This window comes from Hemitrygon akajei, chromosome 18, assembly GCF_048418815.1.
Source record: "Hemitrygon akajei chromosome 18, sHemAka1.3, whole genome shotgun sequence".
NCBI lineage: Eukaryota > Metazoa > Chordata > Chondrichthyes > Myliobatiformes > Dasyatidae > Hemitrygon > Hemitrygon akajei.
The window spans coordinates 12,965,894-12,983,473 of NC_133141.1; the positions used below are offsets into that span (position 1 = coordinate 12,965,894).

General features: G+C 39.8%; 1 protein-coding gene across 6 annotated transcripts in view; it reads right to left on the reverse strand.

Moving 5' to 3' along the window:
* The window catches only part of lima1a (LIM domain and actin binding 1a), a 129,203-nt gene that overhangs the window by 43,018 nt on the left and 68,605 nt on the right, over positions 1–17,580 (reverse strand). For 4 of the 6 annotated variants that reach the window (XM_073070852.1, XM_073070846.1, XM_073070849.1 and 1 more), the window contains exons 2-3: positions 11,942–12,075; positions 8,258–8,303 (exon numbers count right to left, since the gene is read on the reverse strand). In XM_073070852.1, coding sequence (XP_072926953.1) covers positions 8,258–8,303; positions 11,942–12,060 — 165 coding nt within the window. In that variant the 5' untranslated portion in view covers positions 12,061–12,075. Of the gene's footprint in view, positions 1–5,228; positions 5,321–8,257; positions 8,304–11,941; positions 12,076–17,580 lie in introns of those variants that run through there. The other 2 variants (XM_073070851.1, XM_073070850.1) reach the window with 2 other exon arrangements.

Genomic DNA, 17,580 nt, shown 5'->3' on the forward strand with positions numbered 1-17,580 from the left:
CAAAAAAAGGAATGCCCACAGCATGGGTTGAAACAAGTTTTTGTGCAGTTCTGCAGGCAGGAAATAGTGCACACACATGCACTACGTGTCACCAGTGCTTCGAGTTTCATGGGCAGCTGCAACCATTTAGTGCTACAACTTGTACAGGCATTTCTGCCCTGGGGGTTTAACAGAAAGGCAGGAAACTGGAGCAGGAAATGATAAAACAGCAGGGTCTCCTTATAAGGAAAAAGGAAGAACAATGAAGGGAATTGTTAAGGATTTCACTTATAGCACTGGAACATAAAACAAGGCTCTACTTTTTAAAAAACTAATTAAGTCATATTTTAAGTTGATTTGAAAACTTTGGAGTGACCGAGTTTCAAGTTTCCAGTGAATGGCAGTTTTAAGGTTGCACTCTGTCTGCACAACTCTCCTTGTCCTCATCTCCCGCTTGAATATATTCTTTTATATTCAAGCAAGAAAGCAGAGTCAGTGCATCCTGCAGTGGCTCACCAGACTGATGCGCCTAGACAGGTTGCTGATTTCAGTCAGCAAAGGGAAACAACTTGAACAGACAACTTGCCTTTATCAACTGGAATTTCAGATGACATTCATTTCCCATTTGGTAAAGGAGCTTATTTAAAAATAATAAATTCCTCCCCAGAAATACGAGGCACTGGCAAGGAGCCATTTATTTCTCATCTTGAACTACCCTGTGAATGCAGTGGTAGGCTACTTTTTTTCCAGAGGCATGCTGCTATTGAATACAAAATCTGTTAGTCTGGACAGGGTATTAGGCTCTTTCCCCTGAACAAAAGCACTTTCTATTACACTTTTTATAGGTTCAGCTTGCATTCTTCTGCCAATCAAGTGAGACACTTTTACAATGCAGAATCCATGACAGTCCATTTTGTACACAAGAAGCTTGCACAAAAAGCAATACCGTGGTCCAGATAAACATCAACCAGGACATAGCGCAGACCTTGCCTACTCTTCTTCAACAGAACTCTGTAGGATCTTTGACATCTACTCAGAAGAGCAAAGGGGCCTCTGTTAAAAATGCCTCATCTAAGAGATGGCACATGCAGTGTACTACTCCTCCCTCTGTTCTGTATACTGAAGTGAGTAGCATTTGAGTTTCCAAACTGATTCAACAATCATTAAGCACACATTTTGGATTTTTACTGCAACCAATGAGAGATAAGGTTTCCAGTTGTCAAGAAACTGGGAAAATTTTGCCATCCTTAACATCGCCTGTTCCAATGTCCAATGCCAATCAGACAAACAGACTTGTCATTTATTTCACTCAAATCAAAAGTTTTAGATAATGAATCTGCTATGCTGACCCTGAACTGGTAGTTTCTTTTCTGATCTGATGGCATGCACTTCTTTGGAGTATAAATGTCATGAAAATTAACTGAGCAAGAAATTCAGCATTGACATCTAAGTAAACTCTTCCCACATGATTCGCTCTGTAAGGTCTGAGTAAAGGCTGGTATAACACACAAAATGCTGGAGGAACTCAGGATCATGCAGCCTCTATGGACTGGAAAAAAGGCTCCACTACATTGATGACTGTGTAGGTGCTACTTCCTGTACCTATGTAGAGCTAATCAATTTTATCAACTTTAAGAAAAACTTCCACTCTGCCCTTAAATTCACTCAGCCCATATGCAACATCTCTCTCCCCTTTTTTGATCTGTCTCCATCTTGGGAGACAGATCATTCACTGTGACATCATCTGCAGATCCACTGTCTCCCATGCTACCTTGACTACACTTCTTCCCACCTTGTCACTTGCAAGAATGCTATTCTTTCCTCTCAGTTCCTTCTCCGCTGTATCTGTTCCCACGATGAGGCTTTCCATACCAGGATATCAGAGATATCCCTTTAAAAAAATCTGTATTATGGAAGCTCCTTGCCCCGCTACATTCCTCCAGCACTCTGAATGTTGTTCCAGAATTCCAGCATCTGCGGTCCCTTGTCTCCAAAGATTGGTTTAAATTACCATGGAAAGCTCTCAAAATCCAGGTCAAGGTCATAGAATCATAGAGCACTATAGCAAAAAAAAAGGCCCTTTGACCCATCTCGCCTGTGCCAAAATGACCCATGGACAAATCAGGATGCAGAAGTGGTTCATTCATACATAGCACTTTGCCCATTCTATCCTACCAATCCATTTTGTTAAATCCATACAAAGGTTGGATTATCACTCTCATCCTCAATCCTGATTTAGATCCAGCACCCCTTTTGTCATTTAATTTCTCCTGCCTTCCATCCCATAACCAATGTCTTTGCTTTCTTTCCTTGCCCCTGCCCCACATTTGTACTGTATGTTAAAAACCCATTCATCTCCAACTTCTATAGTTCAGATGAAAGAACATCAACCTGAAAATTAACCATTTTTCTCTCTCTTCATAGTTGTGCCCGACCTATGAAGCGTTTCTAGCATTTTCTGGTCCCATTTATACTATACTGTGTGGAAAACAAGTACAGATTACCCCAGCCAAGCCTTAGCAGCTGCTTTTGCCCCAGCTGACCCAGACTCTTTATAACATTCTAACCCTCACTGTAAAATGGACTGTTATCACATACATCCCTTGTGCTTCTTGCTCCAACAAAGTTACACATTGTTTTTCAATCTCTACAGCAAACCTCCTGCTAGATCTCCTTCTCTGGTTCTTGGAGGGAACTTTGCAAATCTTTTACAACATTTTCCTTGGATTTACCTGATTTAATCCAAAAAATTCCTCTCCAATCTGGACTTGCAAATGAACCACAATAACATGCGATAACTGGAAAAATCTCCATCTAGAAATACACTCAAAAATGTATAGAACACAGACCAAGATGCAAATTTTGTCAGTTACAGCTATGCTCTGTCATTAATGACTCATTTCCTATTATTACATCTTTCACACAATAGATATACAGTGAGTACAGAGTTAACAAAGTAGACTTTAATCATAGAGCTTGCTAATTGAACAGAGTTGGTTAAGTGAAACAGTCATGGCCATTGACACAACATAGTGATGACATCATTGGAATGCTGGGCCTTTTGTGTGTTGGGAGTGGGATACAGTTATATACTGTGATGTTAACATCCAGTTTAAGATAGAGAGATTCATCTTTTTTCCCTTCCAAAACAGCAAGACTCATCCAGGGTGCAGTCCTAATCCATACAAATCACCCAAATGGTTACTGCTTCAGCAGGTCTACAGTACAAATCTCTGAAAACTATTGAAACATAATAACCAATTCTTTTGTTTCAATAGTTTCAATTATTATTTTAAAATGGTCTGTCAGGACAGAGAATGACTTGCATCCACATCAATTTCAGTCCTAATGAGGACAATATGGGGACTGTAGACTCTTTCACAGATGGCACAGGAGGCGCCTGACAGGGTGGGTGGGGAGTTCCCGATGAGGCTCATTCCTTCCACAATTTATGTAGAACTTCTGTGTGCTCTGATGCATTGCCTCTAGGTTTTCAACACCATCCCAAATACTCCTCCTCCACTTTGACTGGTTATGGGCCAGAGATTCCCAGCAGTCAGTGGAAATGCTTCATCTTTGAGCACCTCTGAATCTTTTCCTTTATCTGCCTGATAATCTCTTCCCATGAGAGTTTAGAATAGAGTGCCTGTTTGATGTCAGGTATGCAGACAATATGGGCTGCCTAGCAGCTGACTAAGTGATTACAGCCTCAGTGCTGGGGATGCAAGCCTAGGAAAAGGACACCAATACTGGTTTGGTGACCTTCCCGAAGAATTGGAAGAAATTTGTACGGATTGTTGGCATTTTTCCAGTGCTGTTAATTGTCCAAGTCTCACAAGCATCTCAGACCAGAAGACCCCAAGACAAAGGGCTAGAAATAGGCAATTTGGTCTAGCAAGTCCGCTCTGTCATTTGATCATGGCTGATTTATTTTCCCTCTTAATTCCATATCTTGCCATAGCCCTCCCAACCTCTGACACCCTTACTAATCAAGAACCTATCGACCTTTGCTTTAAACATACTCAATGACTTTACCTCCACAGCCATCTGTGCCAATGAATTCCATAGATTCACCACCCTCTGGCTAAAGAAATTCCTTCTCATCTTTGTTCTAAATGGACGTCCTTCTATTCTGAGGTTGTGCCCTCTGGTCCTAGACTCTCCCACGATTGGAAATATCCTCTCTATCTCCCCTCTATCCAGGCCTTTCAATATTTGGTCGAAAACAGTGCAGCAAATGCTGCTGCCCAGCAATCCACAGGCTTTGTGCCAGGTTCAAGTCTTAACCTTCAAAATCTCTTTTTGCTCAATTGAACAAAGGTTGGGGCATTCAAGTTAGCAGTGAATTTTATCATCACTGAGATGATACTAGAAGAGGTCTACGTATTCCAGAGTTACACAACACAAAATGCTGGAGGAACTCAACAGGTCAGGCAGCATCTATGAAAGTGAATAAACAATCAACATTTCAGGGGGTTATCAGGACTGGAAAGGAAGGGAGAAGATGCCAGAATGAAAGGGTGGAAGGAGGACAAGCTAGAAAGTGATAGGTGAAGCCAAGTTAGTGGGGGAGCAGGATGAAATAAGAAACTGGGAAATGATAGATGGAAAAGGCAAAGGACTGGAGAAGAAGGAAATTTATAGGAGAGATGAGTGGACCATGGGAGAAAGGGAATGAGGGGCACCCAGGGGGATGTGAAAGGCAGGAGAAGAGCAGAGGTACAAGGCCAGCGGAAGTAACATCGATTTCTCCTTCCAGTATTTATACCCTCCTCCTTCCTTCCTCTTCAATTCCCCACACAGTCCTCCTCCTACCCGCTTCTTCAATTCCCCACTCTGTCCTCCACCTCCTTTCCCCTTCCCCAACTTATTATTCTGGCATCTTCCCCCTTCCTTTCCAGTCCTGATGATCTCCAACATTTTGTGTGTGTTGCTCTGGATTTCCAGCATGTCCAGCATCTGTATTCCAAATACCTACCTTGGCTCCAAGGTATCCAAACTTCAACAAACTGGGCATAATACTGATTGAATTAAAATAAATAGCAAACCTCAATGTCCTTACCATGATAATAAACTTACCCATTACAGCCAGACCCGCTTGCTGATTTCCAATACTAATTAGGTTTCCGAAGGATATAAAATTAATCTGCATCATCAGCTAAACCTAACATTGTATTAAAATAACGTGCATAGCAAATGCTGCTGTTGGTAACAAATTGGACACATAATCATCAAATAAGATAGACAACCTTCAAAATGAACCTCCAGAAGAACTGTACCTGCTTGCAGTTCATTATCAACACCAAGTGCTTAACACTCCTCGTCTTATCCTACAGTACAGACTATTTGAAAGAGAAAAATAGCTAGATAAAGCCCATAAGAATTAAAAAGGATTATTGGATAAACTGGGATTGAGGCCCACCTCACAAATTTAACTCCAAATCCAAATGGGCATTTAACCTTGATTGCAGTAACAGGCAAGGTATCAAATACAGCAGAAAACATCTGCTCACAACAGCAACTAAATATTACTCGGATTAATTTTGCAAACTTCAGCGACAGATGGAGAAGCTCCTGCTAAACGGAGTGTGACTGTCCTCAAGTCTTTATTTTCTAATTTCTTGTTTGTTAATTTTTCTAAATGCTGGAAACTGAAGTCATTTACTGAATTGTACAGATCCTCAAAATTAAATTGTTTTCTTAACACTGTTCTTTTATGATGCAAAGTTTCTCTAATCTTAAAATCCAAAAATTTAACAACTATCAATTATTCCTTCTCTGAGGCATTCCCCTCCCCCCACAACCATTCTCTACTCAAAAAGTCTTGTCTACAGTTCCTCATGTATGTCGCAACTGTCCCAGTGGCTTTTCATAGTGCAAGAGATGATTGTCAATAGACATCATAACCAAACGTGACCTTATCTTGCATAGGTCAGCAGACTTAGAGTCTGTTGTCACTGAATGACATCATAGTAGATCCGAGATAAGTTCATTATCCTCCTTTCCCACATCTTTGGCGACCACAAATGACAGTCTTTTATTTAAAATTAACTGATCCAGCTTTGAACAATATTTGTTGGAGACATGTCTGAAGTTCTCCCACCTCTGCATAGAGAAGCATGTCTGAACTTTACTCTTAAAAGGTCCAATTCTAATTTTAGAACTTGATCCCCACCCCTGTCCTAATGTCTTTCTCATATCTCCATTGCCTTAAAAAACTTAAATTAAGCCAGACCTAAACCTTCTAACGTCTAGAGAATACAACCATAATTTATCCAATCTCTTGCATTTAATAATGTGTATCTGGGGCTTAGAATTTTACTGCCACTCGCTGGAAATTAAACAGCATTCAGGACACAAAGCTTCAGGAATTACAGAACTGGCCCTGGACAAGGCAAAGTCTGAGTCCTTGAACTTCATGGAATTGTATAGAATTGGTGTTTTGCTTCTGGGAGATGATATAGTGATGTTGAGTGAGGAGGAAGGAAAGAAGAATGGGATGGGGACACCCACCCAAGTAATGTTGCCACTGTCAGTCATGGAAGGAAATTTTTTGAAAGCTAAAACGAAACAGGCCTCAACCTATGGAGTGATAGCTTGCTCCTGTAGGAGTGGCCTGTGAGTGGTACAAGCTGCCCCAAGAAATCAAGGTTTGGTAAGGGATTTGCAGATATGCTCTGCACAGGTGAAGTCCTTGTGTAACCCAGCAGTTAGATGGAGGGACTCAAAACAAAAATTGCAATCCACACTACAAGCTCCAATATCTCTAGAAAGTTAACCCTATCCAGCCCAGAATCCGGTATACAGAGTCCAGCCTCTTGCCCAACCTTGGAGTCCAGGTTGGTGGTCAGAAATTTCCTCTGTAACCTCTTGGTCTATGTGCAGGCTGCTTTTCTCACCAAAATCAGATATACCCAGAAAGGAAAAGCTTATTTTTATTCCCAATTTTAAATAAAACTCTTCAGCTGAGCACCATTTGTAATTAACTGTGGATTTTGACCTTCCTAATTAGTACTGTTTAGTACAAGAGGATTACTCAGGAGGAGTAATGTACAGGGTAGTTTTTTTCAATTATATATTAAAAAAATAGGAGTCCATTTATACAATATATAGTTTATCTTTATTGGGTGCTTGTGACAAAACTGATCACCTCATTGTTGGCACACGAGTTTTATTTCAACTATTTGAAGTTGAAACCCATTTGTTCACCTTGACTGAAAGTTGCTGGATTTTCAATGGTTTGGACTATTTTGGAAGGAGAATTTGGAGATGCACAGGAAGAGGCAGGGGACAAAATGCAACAACTGCGCTGCTGGGCAGCAGCGTGCAAGTTGCAATGAACAGTTGAAGAAATGGATTGTTTTGTTGTTGACGATGCAGGGAAATAAATGAATCTCACCTTCCTCCAACTGCAAATAAAGTTGGCTCCCCTCCATTGCTTCCTGTCTGTTATTTTTCATTTCTATAGATTCCTCAATTTTGTTTTATCCCCATTGTTCATCATGGCCCAGTTAAATATCTTTAATGACTTAAAATCAAACCAGGAGGTTGTTGCACTGAACAATCAGCAAATACTTTGGGAGAAGGAGGCCTGCTTACAAGCACACCCAATATTATTTATTTATTGAGATACAGCATGGAATAGGTCCTTCCTGCCCTTTGAGCCACGCTACCCAGGAATCACTTGATTTAACCCAAGCCTAATTACAGGATCATTTACAATGACCAAGTAACCTACTAACTGGTAGGTCTTTGGACTGCGGGAGGAAACCGGAGCACCTGGAGGAAACCCAAACGGTCACAGGGAGAATGTACAGGCAGCAGAAATTGAACCCAGGTTGCTCGTACTGTAAAGTGTTATGCTAACCACTACACTACCTGGCAGAGTACAGAAAAGGGTTACAAAACAGAACAACACTTGCTAACAGTTTTGAAGAACAATACACATTTTGGTATGATCAGACATACTACAACTTGATAATTTCATCACCAAACTATCATGCTGTGGTATAATCTTATAAGCAGAATTGGCCTGCATGGTTTCAGCAGTGACATTGTTTGGTGCTTAGAAGATTATAAGCCAACAGAACAGGGCACTCATTTCAGGCATTTTGTATTTACATGCTTCTACACTGAAAACTATCAGGGTAAACTTATCTGTTCCAGCTCAGTTTATTTTTCCCAAGAGCAAAATGTAGAGCAGTTCCTTCACTGTGCACTCTGGCTACACATAAAAAGGAACAGAATGCACCCAAAAGAGCAGTTTGAATACACCTACCCCTTTTTTTCGGTCACTGCTGGCTTCCTCAGCTGCCTTCTGATACCTGATGGAGGGAGAGAGAGAAAGAATGTGATTACTATGGAGAAGTCATGGAAGTATATCAATAGTGTTGTATGTACTGTGCCTCAGACAATTCATCAGTAAAGTGGGACCCAAGGAGTCAGCAGCAGTGACACTGTGCATGCTTAAAAGCAACAGACTTTCCACTGTCGAGAGACCTTATCCTATTGTTTGCTAAATCTGGGCAGAGACAGAGAGAGAGACAGAAAGGGAAAGACTGGAAGAAATAAAATTATATTAGGGACTAACTGATTCAAAAATTTTGCCTTGGCAAACTTGGATCCCAGCTAGAGACTGGAGCTTCAAAATCCCTGGACCTTGGAGCTGGAAAAGAATAGATTTAATCTAGGTTCCTTCCAATTCCTTCAGTTTAAAATTGCACCTATGTGGGCGACCTGTGGGAAAAGAACCAAGAACAGTTCTAGTGCCCCCTTGAAATGTCCTATTCATGTTCATCCATGACAGATGAATTCCGCTGTAACCCCAAAAAGCCTTCCTTCCTGGTATGCATACGTACAGTGGTGCTCGAAAATTTGTGAATTCTGTAGAGTTTTCATTTCTGCATAAATCTGAAGTAAAATCTGATCAGATCTTCACACAAGTCCTAAAACTAGATAAAGAGAACACAAATAAATAACATTTTAAAAAAATCATACTTTTATTTTTTGGGAAAAGTGATCCAATTTTACAAGTATTTGTTGGGAAAAGTATGTGACCCCTTGAACACCAATAGCTTCAACCAAACATTTCCGGTAAGTGTTGAACAGTCCTGCACAGTGGCTTGGAAGAATTTTAGGGTATTCCTCCTTATAAAACTGCTTCAGCTCTGGGATGTTGGTGGGCTTCCTTGCATGAACTGCTTGCCTCTAGTCCATCCACAATATTTCTATAGAATTAAGGTAAAGACTTCAACTCAACCATTCCAAAACACAAATTTTCTTCTTTTTAAACCATTTTGGTGTTGATTTACTCTTGTGTTTTGGATCATTGTCTTGTTGCATTATCCAACTTCTATTAAACTTCAGGTGACGGACTGCTACCCTAACATTATCCTGTAAAATGACTTGATACAATTTTGAATTCATTGTTCCCTCAACGATTGCAAGCTGTCCAGGCCCTGAGGCAGCAAAGCAGCCCCAAACCATGATGCTCCTTCCACCATGCTCTTCACAGTTGGGATGAGGTTTTGGTGTTGGTATGCAGTGCCCTTTTTCCTCCAAACATAGCAGTGTACATTTCTGCCAAAAAGTTCAACTTTTGTCTCATCTGTCCACAGAACATTGTCCCAGAAGCGTTGTAGAACATCCAGGTGGTCTTTTGCAAACTTAAGACATGCAGCAATGTTTGTTTTTTGGAGAGTATTTGTTTCCTCCATGGTGTCCTTCTGTGAAAACTATTCTTGTTCAGTGTTTTTCTTATAGTGGACACATGAACAGAGACTTCAGCAAGTTCTAGAGATTTCTGCAGATCTTCTGCTGTTACCTTTGGGTTCTTTTTCACCTCCTTCAGCATTGCACGCTGTGCTCTTGGTGTGATCTTTACAGGACTCCCCACTCCTAGGGAGAGTAGCAACAGTACTGAGTTTCCTCCATTTGTAGACAATTTCTCTTACTGTGGACTGATGAACATTCAGGTCTTTATAAATGTTTTTGCAGTCTTTTCCAGCTTCATACAATCTCTACAATTCTTCTTGTAAGGTCCTCTGAAAGCTGTTTTGATTGAGGCATGCTGCATATAAGCAAATCTTTCTTGAGAAGTGCAGGCTCTTGTCAGTAACTTGACTCTGTATCTTTTATATAAGGCAGGGCCCCTCTACAACCCACAGCTCCAATCTCATCTCATTGATTAGAACACCCAACTCCAAATAGCTTTTGTAGAAGGCATTACCCCAGAGGTTCACATACTTTTCCCAACAAAAACATGTAATATTGGATCATTTTTCTCAATAGGTAAATGTGCAAGTATAATGTTTTGTGTTATTTATTTAATTAGGTTCTCTTTATTTAATTTTTAGGACTTACGTGAAGATCTGATCATATTGTAGGTCATATTTATGCAGTCATAGAGAAAATTCCACAGGATTCACAAACTTTCTAGCACCACTGTAAATAAATCCAGTAATGCATTAAATGACATTTGCCACAACAATTTTCTGTAACTCACCTCACTCATGGTAGTTTGACCACCAAACTTTTTTTTACTGAAACCATGGTGATCTTAACAATAAATGAGAAGGGATACAATATGAAGAAAAACAATTTAACTGTACTCCACATAAATATATCAAATCAGTTTGTATCGACCATATCACTATGAATAACGTTTTTATTAGCAAGCAAATAGCCTTAGGGAGGGATTTATTCATTACATCACTAAGTTTTTGTAAATTTTATTTTTAAAATGCACTCAAACGTTTCACATTGGGCCCAGTCATATACTCTCTTGACACCTATGTGATAAAGGTAATGCTAGATCAAGAGGGGACTACTGCCAGAATAATTTGTAACTGAAGCTTACTGAGCTAGCTAATGTTTTAGGAAGCAAAGACCCTGCTTCCCCAGTCTGTGCCAGTTAGCTAGAGAATTCAGAGTGGTTCAGGCAGAGAGGGGAGAATGGGAAAGACGTAGCATGGAGAAAAAAGTTACCAAGTGGGCCTCCTAACCTCCCAAGGTGGTGCATGTTGGAAATTATGCATACTTAGACATTAGGTAATAGTATTTGTCACAGTCCAATTGCAAGCCAGTATACAGCATCATGACTCAAACATGAACAGGCAGCATTCAGGCATGGTTTTATTGGTCAGCTGTTGCAAGGGAACTAATACCTCCAGGAGTGGAGAGAAAAGTGAGAAAATAAATGGGCACAAAGGATAAAGAGGAGAATTGGAGACTTCAAATCAAAAATCAGCTGCTTCAGAAACCAACAGTTTACTTTCTTTAAAGAGACATATTTACTACAGGGATTTCTTTTTAGGAAAAAGAGTTACCAAAATCTCTTTCAAGGTATTAGCATGGTACATGTTACATAATGTCACCCTCTGTGTATGCCATCAATCTGCTGGGTGGAGATGCAAGAGAGACTGCAAATGCTGAAAATCTAGAGCAACACACAAGGTGCTGGAAAAACTCAGTGGGTCAAGACAGCACCTACAGAGGGAAATGGGTAGTTGATATTTTGGGTCGAGACCCTTCAGCTAACCAGAAAGAAAGATGGGTGATAACCAGTATAGAAAGGTGAGAAGAGGGAGGAAAAGAGGGGGAAGCTGGCTACCTCCCATTTTTGTTTCCAGTCCTGATGAGGGGTCTTAACCTGAAATGTCGACTGTCCATTTCTCTCCATAGATGCTGCCCGAGTCATTGAGTTCCTCCAGCAAGTTGTGTGTTCCTCTAAATTTGAGGTACTCTCCCATCTCCACTAGGTTCTAGATTTCATTTGTTGCACTCAATTCAACCTGGAATAATTACGCTCATTAGTTTAAGGCTGTGCCTATATTTGTCCTAAACCATTTTACCAACCACTCTTACAGGGTGACATGACACAGTGAGAACAGATAGAATGAATCCACGTTTTGTACACTGAAAAGGCTACTTGATTTCTTTAAGAGAATGCTGGATTACTTACTTAGAAAAACGTTCCCTGAGTGCGACAGATCCCCTCTTATTAACTATGGACAACTCCTTTGCAGTGACTCGCAGTGATTGAGAGGCCCATTGCCCTCTGCTGAATGGTGATCGCTCCATGTTCTCTAGGCTTGCCTGTATAGATGGGAAAAAAATGTATATGTACAATTTTGACAAACAAGACCACAGGGGAAAAGTTTATACTTGAAAACTGGTGACCCTAACAGCATGAAATGATAACAGCTTCGTCATTTTAAGATGCTATAAGAAAAGGTGTTAAAAGGGTCTACTGGGTACTTGTTGACAATTCAAATACCTCTGTACAACTCCATGTATTTATTACTGACTGAACAAATGACTCATTGATGGTAAACAATGAATCACTCAACATCAGCAGACTTCCTTCCATGATTCTAATGGAAGTTGGCATCTTTAAAACAGCAAACCATGGCATTGATTACTAACCTTAAGTTTCCCACGATATTATTTTGATGCAGTTCTAAAATCTTACCCAATGTTGCGGTATAGAACAGAAACTGGTCCTATTGTTTTGACGCCTGTTCTGTTCTGCGATCATTGCTGCTGCTATTCAAACTAGGAAAAGGGAAGTCAAATATTGACTAGTTGCCAATGAAAGGAGATAGCCAAATTATTTTCTGGAATATGTAATACTGATTTCAATCCAGGAAAATTACATGATTTTAAAAACAAATATAGCAAGTTTGATTTTTTTTAAAATTGAGTTGTGGACACAGCTCAGCACATCATGGAAACCAGCCTTGCCTCCATGGACTCTGTCTACACTTCTCACTGCCTTGGTAAAGCAGCCAGCAAAATCAAAAACTCCACCCAACCCAAATATTCTCTCTCCCCTCTCCTATCAGGAAGATACAAAAAGTCACATACCACCAAACTCAATAGCTTCTACCCTGCTGTTATAGACAATAGAACAACTCGCCTAACACAGGGGTACCCAACCTGGGGTCCACGGACCACTTGCTTAATGGCGTAAAGGTTGGGAACCTAGTATGACAAAATTAACTCTTGACCTCACTGCACTTTATTTGTAGCTGTTACACTTAGTTCTGCATTGTTGTTGCTTTATCTTGTATTAAACTCAATGTGTAGCAATGATTTGATCTATATGCACAGAATACAAGCTTTTCACTGTATATTAGTATATGCGACAATAATAAACCAATTCCAACTAGACACATGAAAAGCCACACTCTTTTATCACCTTCACTTCAATATGTATTCCCAGACCACCAGCAAAGACAAATAATCAGCTGCTCTCTCCAACTCTCTATTGGTGCAAAATAGCAGCCAAAGAAAATATATTAAAAAATCCACTTGCTGGAAATGTGAAATGAAACAGGTAACACTGAAAAAAGTCATGTCAGGCAGCATCTGCAAAAAGAGAAACAGTTAACATTTCAGGCCTCAGATCAAAGTCCCCATGAATGAGCAGCCAAAACCACACATTCATTTAACTTTTACAATGTGCTACTTGTTCAGGCAGATCATACTTAAGCAGCATTGGCAACCCAACTACTCCTGGAACTTAAACTGAACGAATCCAATTCTCTTATATATGGCTTGCTTGCTCTGACTTTACACAGGTGCCTATCTATAGCCAGGATTAGAAAGTCACAAACACTGTCAACACCAGGATATAGTGCTCACATCTTCATGCTAAACATGAAGTGTATAGAAAAGACTTACTGAGAGAAGTTCAGATCATGAACTGCCATACTGTTTGAAAATTGGTTGAATTTCCTTCTAAATATTTTACAAGAGTAGATATTTATAATGAATAGTTATATTGCTCAGTCACATGCCTCCATCTTGATGCTGTGTTCTGGAAGCAGTAATCTTGCAAATCAGCACTAAGCATCTGAAGTTGGTGGGGTTGGGGGGGGGGGCAGGGAAATAATTGGAAATTATGTTAACCATTACAAGATCTTATAGAAGTTCAAAGTAAATTTATTAACAAAGTACATATGTGTCACCATATACAACCGTGAGATACATTTTTCTGTAAGCATTCACAGTAGATATAAAGTAACACCATAGACTCAATGGAAAATCGCACACAAGACAAACAGCCCATGTGCAAGAAAAACACTGTGCAAATACAAAAAAAACCAAGCAATAAATATTGAGAACATGAGATGAAGAATCTTTAGCTCAAGAGCCTGATGGTCGAGGGATAATAACTGTTCCTGAACCTGGTGGTGTGGGTTCTGAGGCGCCTGTACCTTCTTCCTGATGGCAGCAGTGAGAAGAGAGCATGGCCTGGGTGGTGAGGATCTTTGATGATGGATGCTGCTTTCCTGCTACAACTCTCTGTGTAGATGTGCTCAATGATGGGGGGTGGGGGTGGGTGGGTGTTTGGGGCTTTACCCGTGATGGACTGGGCCATATTCACTACTTTTTGTAGGATTTTCCATTCGTGGGCATTGGCGTTTCCATACCATGCTATGATGCAGCCAGTCAATATACCTTCCACTGCACATCTATAGAAGTTAGTCAATGTTTTAGATGTCAGGCAGAATCTTCACAAACTCCTAAGTGGAGGCACTGCCATGCTTTCTTTGTAATTATACGTATGTGCTAGGCACAGAACGGGTTTTCTGAAATGATAACACCGAGGAATTTAAAATTGCAGACCCTCTCCACCTCTGATCCCTCGATGAAGTTCAGCTCATGGACCTCTGGTTTCCTCCTCCTGCTCAATAATCAGCTCCTTGGTCTTGTTGACATTGAGTGAGTGAGGAGGTTGTTATGGCACCACTCAGCAAGATTTTCTATCTCCCTCCTAAATACTGATTCGTTACCACCTTTGATTCAGCCAATGATAGTGGTGTCATCAGCAAACTTGAATATGGCATTGGAGCTGTGCTTAGCCTCAATTAAATATAGAAGGTATTCAAACAATTGGATCAACTTACTGCTTCAGCACAGCAAGAGTAAGTAAATTATAATACAAGAATAGGAAGCATTAGGGAAACATTCTTTAGGTGTTGAGTACATCTATTTATTGGGATCATATCTGCAGATGTTAACATGTTGACACTCTGGCAGTTAACCAGGAGGCAAATTGCTCTCTCATTTGATTCAACTGGGAATGTAACTAATGATTACAAATTGCTGTGCAAAACATATTAAATTTTATGTCTTTGTAGCCAGATGGAAGGTAGGTGGCTAATAAAAGCTTCAAACAAAATCACCCACTCTGTTTGGTCAACTTACTAAGTGCAAAACTAAACATAGTTTTACTGCAGAGACAGTATTTCACATCTATAATCTTATTTAAAACATTTACCAAGTTCAGACATGTACTACCTGACATTATGTAATGTTCGCACAGTTATGAGGACGCACCCATTGTTTGACCTCGAGGTTTCAAGGCTCATGATATTTTTTGCTATTTCCAATACTGAAGGTGCATACAGACCTACATTTCAGGCTATGTACAAAAGGGGTAAAAACACAGTTAACCTGAAGACAGCTGCACTTTAAGTTGCCATCCTGATAGGAGAGACTAGTAAAAATTGGCAGCTTCAGGGCTTGAATAGTTTAACCATCAATTGGATTAAGATTCTGCCAAACCAAACGGGAAATTATTTGCAATTCAGACTACATTCTGATCCAGAAGTGCTGAAAAAGCTCATGCTACATCCCCAATCTCTTACTTCAATCTACAGAAAATCTTAAATTACCATACAGCTAAGTACATCAAAAATGTGATTGCGCGATAAAGCATCAGCTCTGGGACAACATGCGCAATGTTATTTGAACAGCAGAGCAGGTGTACAAACAGACTTTTGCAAACATTTCTGTTTTATTGCTATCCAAATCACTTATGAAGTCTGCCCTGAAAGCCATGACATCACGGTTGAATTAGCTGAGAATGACAAGATTCGTAGTTCAACGCTACTCTCGATTGTTTCTCCAACACTCTCACTTTTTGATGTTTTGAAATAGATGGTACAAAAGGGGCTCTTTAAATAATGTCCTAAAACCAATGTCAAATACGTAAATCATAAACTTTATTAAACTTAAGCATCAATGGAACACCGTTATCAATAGAGATGCAATTCAATAGAGACTGATGTTATTATTGATTCCACAATCTTGCAAATTCATTGGCAACTGTTAGAAGCGGAACAAGTAGTACTGGGGAGAGTAGCAGCTGGATGAGTGGATAGCTACACAGTCTATGTAGTCCATGGTTGCTCTCTCAAGCAATCTCATTAGGTCAATTCCCTCTTACTCTACAGTCCTACAAATTATTTTCCCCTCAAGTGCATACACAAAGTTCTTTTGAAATCCTTTAGCAACTGCTGCAATAGCCTTACTGATTATAATCTCTATATTAACCAAAGATTTTCTTCACATATGCCCTGCATCCTTTTGTCCACTTTGAATCTCTTCACCTTGGTCTTTGAATAATTTGTCAATGGTTAAAAACTTCCCACTGAGACCCAACATTATCTTGTCCTATTATCTGTCAAATTTCTTTATTTCAAAGAGAATAATCACAGTTTATTCTTGAGCTTGAACTTACCACGGAAATCTCTCAAATCCAAACCTATAAGAGTAAACGTATTTATTTATTTACAGATACAGCATGGCAACAGGCCCTTTCAGACCAACAAGCCCGCACCACCCAATGACACCATAACTTTGGAATGTGGGAGAAAACCGGAGAACCCAGAGGAAACTTGCGTGATCAAGGGGAGGATGTGCAAACTTCTTACAGGCAATGACTGGAATTGAACCATTGTATTAATTTTGAATTTGGCAGGATGTTAGCAAATTATCAACCTATACTATATTTTATTATTGTTGGGTTAATGAATGTTGTTATTTATCCCGTCCTGGACCTTGGAGAGACACTTCTGTTCACTTGCCAATCTGAGGCAATAGGTGTTTTCTGCACCACCTTCAAGGTCCTTGTTCTCCTAAAATTTGGTGACCAGAACTGGGCACCAAACTCCAAGAGCAACTTAAGCAGTCTTGTATAAAGGTTTAAATGACTGAAATTTGATTGCAAATGTTTCCTGATTTTTGTACTCTCTTCTGGTCATGAAGCCTAGAATCCAATCTCTTTTATTAACTACTCTCTCACTGCCCTATATAGAATTTATATATGTAAACTCTCAGTTCCTTCACATCCATTACAACTATGCCATTTTGTCTGCATTCTTTCACTTTGTTCCTTTCCCCCAAAGCATAAGAATTTCATGCTAGTCTATTAAATTTCACTTGTCACATCTGTCTATTTGATCATCCCATGTCCTCTTCCAGTCTATTACCATTTTCCTCAATGGTAACTATACTTCCACCTTTGAGTTTATTTCCTCGACACCCACAGAAAGAAGTCACATACGTCAAAAGTAGTGGTTTAGTGATGACCACCACTCCTCCCCACTGCTCCACCAAGGAATAGTCTCCCATTCTCTAGTATGGAAAATAAGTTCATCAATCACAGCTCTACATTCTCTGTCTTAAAACCATATTTCATTTTCACCCATTAATGGCTCTTTAATTCCACAAATTTTCTCAGCAAATCTGATACTTTGCTAAATGCTTTTCTGAAATATCTCCTTTGAATTTTTAAATGAAGGAACC